General features: G+C 61.5%; 2 protein-coding genes across 5 annotated transcripts; both read right to left on the bottom strand.

Moving 5' to 3' along the window:
* Positions 1 to 47: 47 nt before the first annotated feature.
* SASH3 (SAM and SH3 domain containing 3) lies at positions 48 to 6,204 on the bottom strand. Of its 3 annotated transcripts, none has more exons than XM_069867893.1 (8): positions 6,019 to 6,204; positions 3,288 to 3,383; positions 2,892 to 3,041; positions 2,418 to 2,562; positions 2,201 to 2,349; positions 1,865 to 2,071; positions 1,170 to 1,320; positions 48 to 781 (listed from the first exon to the last, which is right to left on the bottom strand). In XM_069867893.1, the coding sequence occupies exons 1-8, from the start codon at positions 6,070 to 6,072 to the stop codon at positions 594 to 596; spliced, it is 1,140 nt and encodes a 379-aa protein (XP_069723994.1). In that variant the 5' UTR covers positions 6,073 to 6,204; the 3' UTR covers positions 48 to 593. The 3 variants fall into 3 exon arrangements, with proteins under 3 accessions (XP_069723994.1, XP_069723997.1, XP_069723995.1); XM_069867896.1 differs by having other exon boundaries at positions 2,418 to 2,559; XM_069867894.1 differs by having other exon boundaries at positions 48 to 778; positions 6,019 to 6,203.
* A 1,245-nt stretch (positions 6,205 to 7,449) lies between these two features.
* On the bottom strand, positions 7,450 to 14,208 carry XPNPEP2 (X-prolyl aminopeptidase 2). 2 transcript variants are annotated; one of them, XM_069867411.1, is made up of 21 exons: positions 14,131 to 14,208; positions 13,343 to 13,416; positions 13,144 to 13,257; positions 13,003 to 13,066; positions 12,733 to 12,837; positions 12,533 to 12,619; positions 12,282 to 12,428; positions 12,082 to 12,183; positions 11,846 to 11,927; positions 10,277 to 10,472; positions 10,021 to 10,110; positions 9,822 to 9,931; positions 9,662 to 9,739; positions 9,522 to 9,593; positions 9,339 to 9,399; positions 9,170 to 9,239; positions 8,952 to 9,056; positions 8,478 to 8,537; positions 8,250 to 8,326; positions 8,062 to 8,160; positions 7,450 to 7,777 (listed from the first exon to the last, which is right to left on the bottom strand). In XM_069867411.1, exons 1-21 carry the CDS (start codon positions 14,174 to 14,176, stop codon positions 7,565 to 7,567), a joined length of 2,052 nt encoding a protein of 683 aa, XP_069723512.1. In that variant the 5' UTR covers positions 14,177 to 14,208; the 3' UTR covers positions 7,450 to 7,564. The 2 variants fall into 2 exon arrangements, with proteins under 2 accessions (XP_069723512.1, XP_069723513.1); XM_069867412.1 differs by having other exon boundaries at positions 13,144 to 13,254.
* Between the last annotated feature and the right edge of the window lie 2,474 nt (positions 14,209 to 16,682).

Here is a 16,682-nt window from a genome sequence, read left to right as displayed (position 1 = left end):
GATTGAGAATGAGGTTTTTTCACTCTTGAGAAAAGAAGGCTCAGGGCAGACCTTACCACCATGTTCCAGCATTTAAAGGGTGGTTACAAAGAAGATGGAGATTCCCTGTTTACAAGAAGTCCCATGGAAAAGGCAGGTGGGTGAATTCGGTGGCATGTGAGGAATCGGCCATTGGAATAAGGTCCCCAGGGGAGCAGTGAATTCCCCAACGCCGGGTGCTTGAGATTCCGCAGGACGGGATGCTGGGCGGTCTTGTATGGACTGTGCTTTTGCCAAGAGAAGTTGGCTGAGATGATCCCCAGGGTCCCTCCTGAGTTGGGATTCTATGATTAGATTCATCTCGGCAGGGAGTGCGGTGCCCCGGGGCGCTGGGATCACCTGTGTGGGGTGGCGATTCGAGGTGCACCGTGTCCTGGGGGCAGCAGTCGGGGCAGCCTTGGGGGACTGAGCTGCCCGCAGCCACGCAGCGCCCAGCTGCAGTGCCCTGGGGTCCCGCGGCTGGGCCCGCCTGCATCCCCCGCCGACAGCCACCCCTCCGGTGCGGGGCAGGCAGCGGTTGCGCCCGTTGGTGGGGCAGAGCCAGTGGAGCGGGCTCAGGGCGACTCTGCCAGGAAGAGAGCTTGTAGCTGCCCCTCAGGAGCACCCAGCTCAGCCTCATCCCGGCTGTTGTCTAGGGTCTCCGATCCCTCGAAGCAGCCTGAGTCCCGGGGAATGTCTTCCTTGGGCTCCAAGGGTGACAGCTGCGCTTCAGAGTTCTCACCTTCCTCTGGCTCGCTTGCTGCTGAGAGAGGAAACAGAATCATGGGATGGTTTGGGTTGGAAAGGACCTCAAAGCCCATCCTGTTCCACCCGCTGCCATGGGCAGGGACACCTCCCACTGGATCAGGGGCTCCAAGCCCCATCCAACCTGGCCTTGAACCCCTCCAGGGATGGGGCAGCCACCCCTGCTCTGGGCAGCCTGTTCCGGGGCCTCCCCACCCTCATAGGAAGAATTTCTTCCTAATGTCTAAATCTTCCCCTTTCCAATTTAAAGCTACCCCTTGCCCTTGCAGAAAGTCCCTCCCCAGGTTTCTTGTAGGCTCCTTCGTGGGACATGGTGTCAGTGAGCAGCAAGGCTGCTATCAAGGGCTGCGTGGTATGGGTTGTCTCCCCATCCCCTTGGCTCTTACTGTCATAATCCAGGAGGAGCTCGGCAGCTGTGAGCAGCTTGGCGCGGTGCTGGGGGTCCGTGATGTTCAGCTCATTGAGGTGGGTCTCACGCAGCTCCTTGAAGTCCTCCAGGGTCTGGTAGCCGTTCAGCAGCAGGGTGGAGGTGTGCTCCTGGGACGGGAGGGCGCTGGGCAGTGCGGCAGACGGGCTGCCTTGGCTCGCTCTGCCTGGCCCTCGGTGCTAGCCATGTCGCTCCCACCTCAGCGCGGGACACTCGCCCGAACATCATTCAGAAAAGCTCCGTGTGTCCCCTCTGTCTCCAGGGCCCTGCTCAGGTGTGTGCTGGAGGGACCCATGGGGACAGGAGAGAGGGAAAGGCTGCTGGGGAGCAGAGGTGAAATGAGGAGCAGAGGGGAGATCATGAACTCATAGAATGGTTTGGGTTGGAAGGGACCTCAAAGCCCATTCAGTTCCACCCCTGCCATGGGCAGGGACACCTCCCACTGGATCAGGGGCTACAAGCCCCATCCAACCTGGCCTTGGACAACTCCAGGGATGGGGCAGCCACCACTGCTCTGGGCAACCTGTTCCAGGGCCTCCTCACCCTTGCTGTGAAGAATTTCTTCCTAAAATCTCATCTAAATCTTCCCCCTTCCAATTTAAAGCCACCCCCTCTCATCCTCTCACTAATGTGGTGATAGAGATCATCCCTTACCTGCAGGTTGATGCGCTCCAGCAGCTCGTGGAGGGTCTTGGGTTTGAGCCGCTTGCTCCGGCTGGAGCCCCGGCTCTTGCGGGCAGGGGCCGTCTCCTCGGGGATGATGTCCACGTAGATGAACTTGAAGGAGCCCACCCTGTTGTTGAGCAGCCCGGTCCAGGTGCCCACCGGCGGCTTCTCGATGATGCCGATGATGTCCCCTTTCTGAGCCGAGGGAGATACGGGGTTGGAGGTGGGTGCAGGTTGGGTATGGCAAGGGAAGCCCCCTCCCTCCCTCCCAGGGCTCACACCCCAGCCCTGCCCTTGGCCCGGCTCTGCTCAGGCGTGGCTCACCCGCAGCTTCAGCGAGTCCTTGTCATAGGGACTGGGGGTGAAGTCGGTGTGGACGCGGGCTCGGCCGCAGAAGGGGCCGGTGTAGGCTGGGCCGCTCTCCTCCGGCTGGAGGCTGTCCCGCTGCGCGCCGGGGCTGGACGCTTCGCTGCCTGGGGAGGGGAGGGGGTCAGGATGGGGGCCAGGATGCACGTGGATGGGGACAGGGGTCGGTGCTCACCGCAGGACAGCTGGCGGCTGATGGATGGGTGCCCATCTTCTTCCATCTCTAGGTAAGACAGGGGCACCTTTTCGTGGCTCGGCTCCTCCGTGCTGCCGGCTGGGGACAGGGGGCCTGGGGACTCTTCCTCCTCCACGTCTCCCTGCTGGGGGGAGCAGGATCAGGCCAAGGGAAGGGGAGATGCTCTCTGCCTGCCCAGGGCCCCCACTCGCCTTGATAGAATTGTTAGGGCTGGAAAAGCCCTCTCAGCTCATCCAGTCCAACCCTCAGCCCAACCCCACCGTGCCTGCTAAACCATGTCCCAAAGTGCCACCTCCACGTGGTTTTTGAACCCTCCAAGGTCGGAGACTCCCCCACTGCCCTGGGCAGCTTCTGCCAGTGCTTCACCGCTCTTGGTAAACAAATTATTCCTGATATCCAATCTAAACCCTGGTGCAACGTGAGGCTGTTTCCTTTCATCCTGCCACTTGTTACCTTCCCCTCAGCCAGGGCTTTCACGGCCATCCTGCCCATCTTGCGGTTCATGGTGCGGGAGATGACCGCTCGCCACTTCTTGCTCAGCTTCATCCCGCCGCTCCGTGTGGCATCATCGGGGCTGGCGCTGCTTGACTCATCCTCAGGGATCTGGCAGAGGTACAGAAGGTGAAGGCAGAGGTCCCCTGCCCCGGGGAAATCTCCACTGGGACACACAGGGCTACAATGACTCCTTGGGGAGCAAGACCCCCAAATCCTACTGGTGCTGGAACTGCTGGGGCAGCTCCACAGCATGTGGGTCACCAGGGATTAGTGAAACAGGCTCTGAAAAGGTGGTCCCAGGGCAGCAGGGTATGGCAGGGGTTCCTGCGGCTCTGCTGGGGGCTGGGCACTCACATTCTCCTCTAGGTTGAACTCCTTCTCGCTTGGCGCCGGGGAGCTGACTTTGCACTTGGCGAAGTCCTTGAAGCTGCTGGAGCGCTGGAGGGAGAGCTGGGAGAGACAGAAAGATGTGAGGGCTTCTCCCTGCACCCCCTGCCTCCGCTCCCATCCTCCCCTCTAACCCTCCAGAGAGCTGGAGCACCTCCTGTATGAGGACAGGCTGAGAGAGATGGTGTTGTGCAGCCTGGAGAAGAGCAGGCTGTGGGGAGACCTTAGAGCAGATTCCAGCACTGAAAAGGGGCTTCAGGAAAGCTTCAGAGGGGCTCTGGATCAGGGTGGGGTTTTTCTCCTACTGGATCAGGGGCTCCAAGCCCCATCCAGCCTGGCCTTGAACCCCTCCAGGGATGGGGCAGCCACCCCTGCTCTGGGCAACCTGGGCCAGGGCCTCCCCACCCTCACAGCAAAACATTTCTCCCCAAGATCTCACCTCAGTCACCCCTCTTTCAGCTGAAAACCATTCCCCCTCGCCCTCTGTCTGCCCTACCTGATCCAGAGCCCCTCCCCAGCTTTCCTGGAATCCCTTTTAATACCAGGAGGCTGCTCTAAGGTCTCCTCAGAGGCTTCTCCTCTCCAGGCTCAGTCCTGGTGCAACCTTCCATTGCCTCCTCTTCCTTTTCCCCCTGTGACTCCCTCCCTGGCTCTCTTTCCCTCCTCTCCATGTCCTCGGGTGCCTGTCCCACATGGAAGGGTTCCCTGTGCCGGGAGCACCTTTGGTGCCCACCAGCCGCGTGGTCCTGGGTCTCCCTTGTCCCTGGATGCCCAGTGCCAGTGCTCCCGTGGGAGCGGGCAGGCCTGCCAGGGCTGGCCAAGCTCGGCTGCCGGCACGCTCGGAGCACACACCGTGACGTTCCGCTTGCCTCAACCACAAACGCAGCAATTTCCTCCCTCGAGTTGCTCTGCCTTGCGCTGGAGGCAGCTGAGGCCCTGCCCAGCCTGCTGAGGCATGGCCCCACGCTTTCCCCTCCTCCTTCTCCTTTTCATCAACTTGACAGAGCATCCTTTATTCCTTATTTTTTTGCCCTTTTCTTATAGAAGGCTGGCTTGGATGAGGGAGACCCTCCTGCATCCCCGCTGTGGGATGCAGCAGCACCAGCCCAGGGGGTGCATCCATGTGGAGGAGATGCTGGTGGTTTGTCCTGCTCTGGCCTCATCGCCCCTAAACCCAGCTGGCCCGGGTGACTCGAACCCCTTGGGTACCCCCCCTGCATCCTGAAGCTTTGCACCCTGTGCCCTGGCTGCAGGAGCTGGGGAATGGGAGCAGCACTGGGAAGCCTGGCAGCAGGGTCTGTGGAGCTCGGAGGACTGTGAGTAAGACAGTGAGAAGGAAGTGAGAGCAGCAGCTGGGCAGGGGCAGGGGATGCCCGCTGGGCTCACTGGGCCACCCCTAGTGCAGGGATGGGTGGCTTCACCCGGATTTCCCCCAGGAGCATCCCAGCACGGAGAAGCCACCATGGTGTGTGGCTCTGCTGCCCCTGCTCCCTTGCTGTGGCTGAAGCACACATGCCAATGGCATCTTGGCTTGGATCAGAAATGGTGTGACCAGCAGGTCCAGGGAGGTTATTCTCCCTCTGGACTCGGCACTGGTGAGACCGCTCCTTGAATCTTGTGTTCAGTTGTGGGCCCCTCACCGCAAGAAGGATGTTGAGACTCTGGAGCGAGTCCAGAGAAGAGCAACAAAGCTGGTGAAGGGGCTGGAGAACAAGAGGAGCGTCTGAGAGAGCTGGGGGTGTTTAGCCTGGAGAAGAGGAGGCTGAGGGGAGACCTCATTGCTCTCTCCAACTACCTGGAAGGAGGTTGTGGAGAGGAGGGAGCTGGGCTCTGCTCCCAAGGGACAGGGGACAGGACAAGAGGGAATGGCCTCAAGCTCCACCAGGGGAGGTTCAGGCTGGACATTAGGAAAAAGTTTTTCACAGGAAGGGTCATTGGGCACTGGCAGAGGCTGCCCAGGGAGGGGGTTGAGTCCCCTTGCCTGGAGGGGTTTAAGGGATGGGTGGATGAGGTGCTGAGGGACATGGTCTAGTGATTGATGGAGATGGTTGGACTCGGTGATCCATTGGGTCCTTTCCAACCTGGTGATTCTATGATTCTATGGTTTCAGCTGTTGAAAAGAGGGGGCTTGGAGCGGCTGTGGTGCTCGTAGCTGGTGCTGCCGGTGGCTCCTGGTGCTCGAGGAAGCGGCTGACACACAACAGAGGTGCAGCCTCGCATTGCCTCGACCGCAGACACCTTGGTGCATGGGCCAGGCTGGGAGCTGCAGCCGGCAGCCGCGCTGCATCGCAGCATCGCAGCATCCCCTCCCCAGGCAGGAAACGGCAGGCGGCCGCCCATATTGCGGGGAACCTGCAAGAAGGGGGAGATGCTGCTCCCCCAGCAGAGCCCCACGGCTCCCATCGGCACCCCAGCTTCCAACCTTGCTGACCATGCGGGTCTGCGCAGCACACGGGGCTGCAGGCTGGGTGGAAGCGGGGTGTGCGACAACGCCAGGACCGTGCACCAGCAAGGCTGCCGTGGCAGGTGGCTGCAGGGACTGACCGTGCTGCCCTCGGCTCCGCAGGGCTCTGCCCCACAGCCCCCCAGCACCGCTGCTCTCTGCCCTGCGCCCCACGGGCAGCTCAAGCTTGGCGGGTGCTGGGTACGCAGGGACATCTGTGGGTGCCGAGGGCAGCTCAGCACGGCTGGCACTCACCTTCCTGTGTCCTGGCTCCTTGTCACCGGCATTGGAGGGCTTGCGGCGCAGCATGGTGCTGGGTGCCGGTGGAGAGGGTGCAGGTGACACAGCGCCTGGCACGGCACGTACCGAGGCACCGGCACCGAGGCCGGGAAGCGCACAGGAAGCCGGCGGTCACATGAGAGGTGCTTGCAGTGGCGCTTGGGGTGGCTGGCGGGTTGGGGCAGGAGGAAGGAAACCCTTCACGAAGCTGCTGCCCTGCCCGGGGCCCCTGGGGCCAGCGTTCTGTCTGCACCGTGTACCCCCTGGGCAGAGGATGAACCCCTCCACTGGGCACACTCCCCATCCCTGCTCATTCTCCCTGCCACGATCGCCAAGTCCTCCATGTGAGAATCGGAGTTACCGAATCATGAAGGTTGGAAAAGACCTCTCAGCTCATCCAGTCCAACCGTCAGCTCAATCCCACTGTGCCCACGAAACGATGTCCCGAAGTGCCACATCTACTCGGCTCTTGAACCCCACTGGGGATGGAGACTCCACCACTGCCCTGGGCAGCCTCTGCCAGGGCTTCACCACTCTTTCAGCAAGGAAATTTTCCCTGATATCCAACCTAAACCTGCCCCGCTACAATTTTTGAGGCCATTTCATAGAATCATAGAATCATAGAATCATAGAATAACCAGGTTGGAAGAGACCCACTGGATCATCGAGTCCAACCATTCCTATCAAACACTAAACCATCCCCCTTAGCACCTCGTCCACCCGTGATTTCCTCTCATCATATCTCTTGTTACTTGACAGAAGAGCCCAGCACCCACCTTGCTCCAACCTCCTTTCCGGGAGCTGCAGAGAGCGATGAGGTTTCCCCTCAGCCTTCTCTTCTCCAGGCTAAACAGCCCCAGGTTCCTCAGCTGCTCCCACAACCCCTGTTCTTCAGACCCTTCCCCATCTCCTTTCCCTTCTCCAGACGCGCTCCAGCCCCTCAAGGTCTTTCTTGGAGTGAGGGGCCCAAAACTGAACCCAGGATACAAGGTGCAGCCTCATCAGCACCGAATCCAGAGGGACAATCCCTGTCCTGCTCCTGCCGGCCACCCCATGGCTGATCCAAGCCAACACGAGTCCTGGGTATCCCCGGCACCCGCCGCTACTCCTGGCTGGGTGGGACGGCTGCACTGGCACCAGCGGCTGGCGCAGGGAGGGCAGTGGGGATGGTCCCACTCAGACTGGCTGCCTTGCACCCTCTTGCTCCACTCCCTCCATCTCTTGTCTCAAGAATTAAAACCTGCCCTGAATCTGCCTCTTTGCCACCTTTGGCCACCCCAGGGGAGGGCAGGCAGCATCCCACGTGTGGGGCGGGGGCCGCGTGGGGCTGTCCCTGCAGCAGCAGGCAGGCTGGCAGCACGCAGGGCAGCTGCTGCCGGGCACGGAGCGCAAGGACCCGTCGCGGTTGGTCATGTTTAATCCTGAACGAGCAAATAGAAAACATCAAAAAAGGAAGTGAGTGTCAGGGAGAAGAAATGGCCGCGGTGGGGAGGGGGCTGACGCAAGGCCGGCTGGCGCAGGATCACGCCTGCAGCCTGGTGAGCGGCGCAGAGAGGAGGGTGGCCAGGGCCAGCGTGCCCAGGCTGGCGGTGGCGCTGGCGGCGCCCGTGTTGCCCAGCAGGAAGGGCTCCGTGCTCTGCTGCAGCCAGCGATATTCCTCCTCCAGCTGCTGCCTCTGCAGCTCTGGCCCCACGCGAGCCCGGATGGTCTCGTAGTAGGCATTCAGGTACTGGATCTGTGGGCAGACGTCGCAAAGGGGCTGCGGGCAGACAGCCCGGCCACCTCCTCCCCATCACCCACATCCCCTTTGCCCCCCATCGGGTCACCCCACGCAGCTCCCCCCCCATTCCCATCACTGGCCCCACGCGCAGGTGCTGTTGCCCCTTTCCATCCACACATCCTGGCCCCGCTTCCCTGCCCTTCCCTCCTGCCGCAGTCCTGGTTTCCCACCACATCCACCCTGGGCCCCTTTCACTCTCCTCATGCTCCAGCCCCACATCCCAGCTCTGCACCCTGTACCTGTTCTGGTGACAGGAGGCTGAGGTCGATGAGGTTGCGGTCATAGGGCACCAGGGACACCACCTCGAAGGTCAGGAAGGGCTTCTCCTCGCTCTGGTGCTGCCACAGAGAGGTGGCATTGGGCCCAGGGCTGGACGCAGCCCCCCCTGTGCTGCGCCCACCCTGCCAGCCCAGCCCCGCTGCTCTACCTTGGTCTGCGCCTCCACCACGAGGGCGACGTCCTCAATGCGGATCCCGAACTCGCCATCCCGGTAATACCCGGGCTCTGGGGGCCAGGAAGGCACCCAGTGAGTCCTGAGCCCCAGAAACTCCCCCAGCCCAGCCCAGAGTGGGGCCAAGAGCCAAACATCTGGGCTCTGCACCTCAGGGGCATCCAGAGAGCCCGAGGCGCCGGCCGGAGCAGCAGGCACGCGTACCGATAGAGGTGAACATGCCGGCCGTCAGGGGCACGTTGTTGGACTGGAAGCCCACGGGCCCTGCGGGGGACATGGGGTGGGTTACAGCTCCGTGGGTTGGTGTGTGCCACAGGGACATCCCGACGAAGACCATGGTGTCACACCAGCGTATGGCCACCGCAGCAAGGACGTGGGGGCCAACCCGGCAAGGACTGAGGTTTTTTCCAGCAAGAACCATGGTGCCACCCCAGCAAGGAGAGTGGGGACACCCCAGCAAGCACCACAAGGCCACCCTGTCGAGGAGCATGGGACCAGCCCAGCAAGGACTGCAAGACCACACAGGCAAGGACCACAGTGCCCTGCAGGTAGGGACGTCCATCTGCAGCAAGAGGATCATCCGGGCTAAGAGAAGCCTCAGATGAGCCCCTGTCCTTGTCCCTATCCCTCCCCCCCCAGCTCAGCCCATGTCCTCAGCACTGGTGCGGCAGCACCTACACTCATGGACCGATAGGAAGTTGCCGACGCCGTGGCCGGTCCCGTGGCCGTAGTTGAGTCCCACGTCCCACAGTGCTCGGCGGGCGAAGGACTCCACCGTTCTCCCTGGGGAACGATGAGGTTAGATGGAGGCCAGCGACTCGGTGAGGTTTCCCCTTGTCCTCCTCCTTCTCATGCCCGGGAAGCCTGGGATGCCCGAGGCGAAGCTCAGCACCCACCTGCCGTGTTGGCTGGGAAGACGAGGCGGGACAGGTCGATGTTGCCCATCAGCACACGGGTGTAGGCTTCCTACGAGGGGTACGGTAGGGGTGCAAGATGTATCCCTAGCTGAGATCTTGGTGCTGGGCACCTCAGGAGGGTGCCAGCTGGCATGGAAGGGGCTGGTACCTTCTGGAGCGGGGTTGGCTCACCCCAGTGCACCGTCCGCGTGATGTCTGTTGTCCCGTCCCTGTGAAAGGAGGACGGGAACAGGGGTGATGCAACCCCCACTGCGCCCCTGTACGTGGAGGCATCGGGAGGGGACGGGGGGACTGCGTGGCACTGGGGGGATCCCAGTGAAGGGTTACACACAGATATTGTCCTCCGGTGTCCGAAAGGTACATCTCATCCACAGACAGCTTCCGACTGCTCCCGTTGGAGGGGCTGCAAAGGGAGGGGGCTCAGAGCCTGCTCCAGTCCAGCCGCCCACTCCCACCGCTGCTGGTGGGTACCTGTAGTGGGCCAGTGCCGCGTTGAGCCCGCTGGCTGAGATGGACTGGAAGCTGGGCCCGCGGCTGTGCTCCTGCGCCCTGGAAGGCAGCGGGGAGGGAGATGTTGGGGATCCCCGTCTGTCCTCTGCTGGGCAGGGGTTCCCGCGGTGGCAGCACTGACAGGCGGAGCGCGTCGATGTGCTGTGCCCCCGTAAACTCGTCCACCTGTCCCTGAGGGACTGTCTTCTCCAGCCACAGCAGGTACTGGATGACAGCCACTGCATCCCGGACCTGGGGGTGGCCCAGGGCAGCATCAGGAGAGGGGGGCAGCAGCACCCCAATTCCCTGCCCTCCTGCTCGAGGATGGGGACAACCCTTACATGCGCGGCTCGCAGCAGCTCCTGCTCCCTGGTGTTTTTCACTGCCTTGGCCGTCATGACGGGGGAGTAGCTGTCCTCCAGCAGCTTCTCCTGCAAGGGTGGGTGTTGGGTGGCACGACTGAGCACGGCCACCATCCCCTTTGTGCCCCAGGGGTGGCCACAGCCCATGGCCACAGCCAGCCCCGAGCCCAGCCGCACCCACACTGCCCACGCTGTGTGACGTGGGCGTCAATGCCAGCACGTGGTGGTGCCCGACCTGGGGGATGAGGCGGTAGAGGCCGAAGGTGGTGTATTCGGTGCCCAGCCAGACGGTGACATTGTCCTGGACGTAGCGGTGGAGGTGGGCACGGACCTGCCCGTACTCCAGCAGCTCCACACACAGCGGCCCAGGGCAACCAGCCTGCAGCGACACCTGCGCCGCCGCCGCCAGCCGTGCCGTGTCCACGAAGAGGCTGCGAAGGACAAAGGACGTGGGGTGGCACAGGTACACTCGGAGTGTTGGCCTGATGCCTTTGGCCCCTTGAGCCTGACACGGGGCGTGCAGGCATGGGGGAAGGGGCTGGGGGCTGCCTGGGGGACCCAGGGCTCAGTGCTGGGTCCAGCCCTGTTCAATATCTTTATCAATGACCTGGATGAAGGCATCGAGTGCACCCTGAGCAAATTTGGAGATGACACTAAGCTGGGTGGAAGCGTGGATCTGCTGGAGGGTAGGGAGGCTCCAAAGGGATCTGAACAGGCTGGACCACTGGGCTGAGACCAACGGGATGATGTTTAACAAGGCCAAATGCTGGGTCCTGCACTTGGGGCACAACAACCCTGAGCAGCTACAGACTGGGAGAAGTCTGGCTGGAAAGCTGCCTGGAGGAGAAGGACCTGGGGGTGTTGGTTGACAGCGACGGAACATGAGCCAGCAGTGGCCCAGGTGGCCAAGAAGGCCAATGGCATCTTGGCTTGGATCAGACCCGGCGTGGCCAGCAGGTCCAGGGAGGTTCTTCTCCCTCTGTACTCGGCACTGGTGAGACCGCTCCTCGAATCCTGTGTTCAGTTCTGGGCCCCTCACCATAAGAAGGATGCTGAGGCTCTGGAGCGAGTCCAGAGAAGAGCAACGAAGCTGGTGAGGGGGCTGGAGAACAGGCCTTATGAGGAGCAGCTGAGAGAGCTGGGGGTGTTTAGCTTGGAGAAGAGGAGGCTGAGGGGAGACCTCATTGCTCTCTCCAGCTCCCTGAAAGGAGGTTGTGGAGAGGAGGGAGCTGGGCTCTTCTCCCAAGGGACAGGGGACAGGACGAGAGGGAATGGCCTCAAGCTCCACCAGGGGAGGTTCAGGCTGGACATCAGGAAAAAGTTTTTCATGGAAAGGGTCATTGGGCACTGGCAGAGGCTGCCCAGGGAGGGGGTTGAGTCACCTTCCCTGGAGGGGTTTAAGGGATGGGTGGATGAGGTGCTGAGGGATATGGTTTAGTGATTGATGGAGATGGTTGGACTTGATGATCCTTTGGGTCCTTTCCAACCTAGTGATTCTGTGATTCTGTGAAATGAGGATGGACCTCAGGGTGTGCGAGTGTGGTTGGGCTGCACCTCAGGGTGGGCTGGGTGGGAAGGGATTGGACCTCAGGTTGAGGTGGGCTTTGAGTTGGGGCTCAGGTGTGCTGGGCTGGGGGGCTAGACCTGGAAATGCTGTTGGGCTTGGAGGGGATGGTCCATGATGTGGGCACTGCAGGACACGCTGGGCTCAGTGGGAAGGGGCGGCCAGGCTGAGGGAGTCACCCATAGGTTCTGGCCCTGGAGGGGAAGGGCAGGGGCGCTGAGTCCCGTCCATGTCACCCACCTAATGTTGGTGTTGGTCAGCAGGGTGTAGGAGTAGAAGACAGGGTTGTAGGGAATGTCATCTCCACGGAGGTTGAAGAGCCCTGCCAGGAATGAGAGCTCCAAGCCTGCATCAGCCAATGCCCTCCCACACACCAAAGCACCAACCATGGCACCCAGCACTTACCCACCATGTCACCCACCACAACACCCACCACATCACCCCTCACGATGCCCCCCGGCCCTGCAGGCTCTCACAGGCTGTCTCCTCCAGCCCGGACAGCAGCACAGCTGTGGGGCGTCGGACGTGCTGCTCCATCTGCTGCCGGATCCCGACCACCTTCTCCTGCCAGCTGCTCCCTGGTCAAAGGATGGGAGACCAGTTCAGTTCAGGGACCACCAAGGCCCCTGGGCTGGGGCTGCTCTGGGTGGGCATCTTCCTAGGGTGGCAGCCGTACCCACAAAAGCTTCTGTGAGGCTGTAGATCTCCCCAGATGCTGGCGGGGGTCTCTGGTCACCCCACGCTTGATCCACCAGGTTGGTGTCGATGGGGAGCAGGGTCCTGCCCGAGCCGTGCAGAGCCCGGCTGTAGCTGTCCCACGTGTCTGGGGAGGGGGAAGCAGCCAGGGATTGGGGACACTGGGTAAATCCACACCCAGGGGCTGCCCCTGTGTTGGGAACGGCCACCCCATGCCATGGACAGTCCTACCGATGGAGAAGAGGAAGGGATCCATGCTGATGTTTCCCCCTGCAGGAACCGCCTCCAGGATCCACAGCCCGATGGACTCGATCCAAGCTGCAGGAGACAGTTGGGTGGCACCAAGAGGATGGGGGCTGTGTCCTGGCCCACGCTGAGGCCAGAGGCGGATGTGACTGGAAGGGTCCTGGGGACACCTGTGCCCCACTGACTTGTCCTCTGCAGCTCCCAGTTGCAGTCCAGTTGCCGCTCAGCCTGGGTCCAGTAGCGGCTGTCGGTCCACAGGGCAGCCCTGTCCTGTGTCACCACGCCCGTGCCTGGGACAGGAGTTGGGACTCAGGTATCACCTCTCCAAGTGGGGACCCCCAGCCCCACCTCCTGTGTGCAGTGGGACCAACTTTGGACCCCTAGGTGTGGAGGTCAGCAGGCCACCAGCCCTGCCCCCCCCAGCAAACCCCCTGTGGTGGTGCAGCTGCTCTCACCTGCCGAGCCAGTGAAGCCAGTGAGCCAGCCCAGGCGGGCGTCCCGCTCGGCGATGTACTCGCTCTGGAGGCAGGGATGGAGGTGTGAGGAGCAGCCGGGGACCCAAGCTGGTCTCTGTTCCGTGGGCGCTGTCACCTTACCATGTGGGCATCCGTGGCAGGAACGATGTAGGCTTGGATGCCGTGGGCTTGCATGGCACCGCGCAGAGCAGCCAGACGTGCCGAGGTGTCGATGGCCGTGGGTGGCAGGTACTGCTGGCACAAGGGTAGAGGTGCTGGGAGGGGACGCCGGCTTTGGGGCATCCTGGGGATGGGGACGGTTGGGGACAGTGGGGCTCACCGGTGGCTCCGTGGAGCAGTTGCGGATGTCAGTCCTGGCGGAGGCAGCCTGTGGTGGCTGGGCCATGGCACAGCCTGGGGGACAGGGGCACCTGAGCCTCAGGCTGCAGCTCGGGGTCCTGCTGGCTCCGTGTTCCAGCCCAGAGCCAGTGCTGGAGTGACTGGGACCCTCATCCCCAGCCCTGAGCACCAAACCAGCCCAGCTTCAGGGCTTTTTGCAAAAAAACAGTTTCCTGCCCCAGCAATGGTGGGTGAAAACTAGTGCCCAGCTCAGAAGGAAGGAAACCCTTCTGGGCACCTTCAGAGCCCATGATGGGGTCACCAGGAGGCTCAGCCAGCGGCCACTGTGCCCAGGAGCTGGGGGGGAGTTGGCAGTGGGAGTGAACCCTGTGGGTCCCCGGTACTGGAGCTGCTGGAGGAGCTGAGTGGCAGCCAGGGATGTGCCACCATCTCTCTCTGCAGCCAGTGCCACCATCAGCACCGCTTTCCCACCACCACTGAAGGCAAGGACCTGTTTCTTCATCTCAGGCCAAGGGCACCAGGCTGGGGATCATGGGGAAATGGGTCACAGTCCCCTCTGCAGAGCTTGTCCCTGGGCACCAGTGGGCAGGATCAGCCCCTCTTGGTGACCGGACCCAGCACCCTGGCTCCCTACAGACAAACCCACCCTTGCTTCACCCAAAGTTATGGGTGGAGCTGCTGTCCATGCCTTGACTGGCCTGGGGGCTGCGGGAGGTGGTGTCCCTTGCTGAGCCCACCCCACCTCCCGCCCCAGCCCCTCCAACGTACCCTGGAGCAGGAGCACCCAGGCTGCGGTGCAGAGTGCGGGGTGCATGGTTGCGCTGGGGGTGCCTGGCAGGACGGGCAGCAGAGGCGACACTTGCCAGTGCCTTGGGTGACAGGTCCCTCCTCCCGTGCCTTTGTCCCTGTGGATGGGAGAGTCAAGGCGGGGAGCACATACAGGGCGGGGGTTGTTGTTCTGTGCACTGAAAGTAAATCTGGCAGTGAAATCAAAGCAAATAGCAAAATCAGCACTAGGTCCAAAGATCCTCCTGGAGCAGAGGTGGGGCTTGGCTCCCCAGGGAGACCTCTGTCCCCTGGAGCCACCAAGGGCATCCCAAGGATGAGGGCATCACGGGGGGTTCAGGGACTCTCCAAGCCTTCCTCCTCCTCTGCCAGGATGGGGAATGGGGCAGAGCATGCTCCAGGGCACAGTGCTCCTCACCCCAGGCTGGCGGCACCCCCAGAACTGGTGCTGGTGTAGACTGGGAGTGGGGGTGCCCTGTGGCAACCGCTAAACATTACGGCTGTCGCAGGATGGCAAAAATGCCCTTCCTTCCCGTAAGGCCTGTGCTGCGTGAGCAGGGCTGGGAGATGGTTGTTGGCAGGGGCAGCCAGAGCAGCAGTGAAACCCCAGCCCTGGTCTTTGGCACCTGCAGGAGGCTGCAGGACCGTGACACCCGATGTCACTGATGGCTCGTGCTGGGAACACAAGGTTTCACAGCCTCGGCTGCAGCGAGACCTCTCAGGGTTTATTTTACACAGCTCCTCATGGAATCACAGAACAGTTGGGTGGGAAGGGACCTCAAAGCCCATCCAGTATCATCCCCTGCCGTGGGCAGGGACACCTCCCACTGGATCAGGGGCTCCAAGCCCCATCCAACCTGCCCTTGAACCTCTCCAGGGATGGGGCAGCCACCACTGCTCTGGGCAACCTGGGCCAGGGCCTCCCCACCCTCACAGCAAAACATTTCTTCCTAAGATCTCCTCTCAATCTCCCCTCTTGCAGCTCAAAATCATTCCCCCTCATCCTGTCCCTGCCCTCCCTGATCCAGAGCCCCTCCCCAGCTTCTCTGGAGCCCTTTTCAGTCCTGGAAGCTGCTCTAAGGTCTCCCCACAGCCTTCTCTTCTCCAAGCTGAACAACCCAAACTCTCTCAGCCTGTTCTTATATGGGAGGTGCTCCAGCCCTCGTATCATCTCCGTGGCCTCCTCCAGACTTGCTCCAACAGCTCCATGTCCTTCCTGTGCTGAGGACTCCAGAACTGGATGCCGGGCTCCAGTGGGGTCTCACCAGACCTCTTTTTCCAGTGTGGGTCACAGCATTGTCATGCTGGCGGGCTTTAACCCCATGGGGAAGCAGGTTGGTCCCAAGGACCACATCAGCACCTGTTACTCTCACCTCCAAGTCTTTTTGTGGACTGCTGGCCTGGCTGCTCCATGCCAAAAGCTCTGCCCTCCTCCAGACAAGTGGTGGGCAGGGGGTGGAGGTGGGAGGGAGCTGGGGTCTGGCAGGCAGGATGAGTCCCTCTTGTAAGCCAGACTCCCAGCCTTAGGGCAGTGGGGTTGGAGCAGCAGCACAGCCCTGGCTTCCTCAGGGCAAACGCATCCTTGCTTCACCCAAAGTTACGGCTTGAACTGCTGCAAAACAGCTTCCTTGATGCTGGGACCAACCTGGCAGTGGGCAGGACGGGCAAACCCTGAGTGTTTTGGGGAGGTGACAGGATTCGCTGAGTCTTTGTAGCCTGAGCAAGGCTGGAGGGCACCCAAAACCCTGCCATGGGCTGCAGAAGGAGCAGAGGTGGACGCTGTTGCTGCTCCTGACTGCCCCTTGGCCATGGGTATGCCACCTCTCCGTGGGCCACTCTCCACAGGGGCAATTCTATCCAGGGACACCTCTAACCTTAAGACTGACCCTAAACCTAAGTGTAACCCTAACTCTAATCGCTCCCTCCCTAGAGTTGTCCCTGTGGAGAGTTGTCCCTTCTCGCTGATCTCTCAGAGCTGGAGAGGGGTCACAGGGGAACACACGGACCCACCAGCAAGAGGAGATGGCATCCTAAAGGAGTGTGGAGGGATGGGGCCACAACACGCATGGTGCTGGCATTCCAGCTTTTAGCCAGTGTGGTTAGATGGAAAAGGGACTGGGCTCTGGAGAGATGGAGCTGAACTTCTAATGCCACCTTTTATGTGAGGGTATCGGTTTCTGGGGAGCAGAAACACGTGGAAGGCCTCGAAAGTGAGCACGGGATAACTTCAGTGCTAGTGAGAGCACAGGGATGGAGTAATGAGAAGAACAAACTGCAAGTGCATTGGTTGGTCAGGTTGGACGTGCTGGAAAAGGAGAAAGAGGCAATGTTTTTGTGTTGAGCAGCCTTGTGAGATCAGAGACAGGTTTGGTGGCAGCATTGGAGCTATGGTGGCAGCTACGCTGGGCAGGTAGGGCACCAGCCTGTGCCCACGCCACAGATGGGACTTACTCTCCATGGGAGGAGACCATCTGGGATGTGCCCTTTGTCCCACCCAGCCCATGAGCTCCTGACCGCTGCAGCATCTGCCTTGT

The sequence above is a fragment of the Phaenicophaeus curvirostris genome, chromosome 13, assembly GCF_032191515.1.
Source record: "Phaenicophaeus curvirostris isolate KB17595 chromosome 13, BPBGC_Pcur_1.0, whole genome shotgun sequence".
In the NCBI taxonomy this organism is placed as follows: domain Eukaryota; kingdom Metazoa; phylum Chordata; class Aves; order Cuculiformes; family Cuculidae; genus Phaenicophaeus; species Phaenicophaeus curvirostris.
The sequence above is the reverse complement of the archived record's forward strand: the minus strand, read 5'-3'. Positions and strand labels throughout refer to the sequence as shown.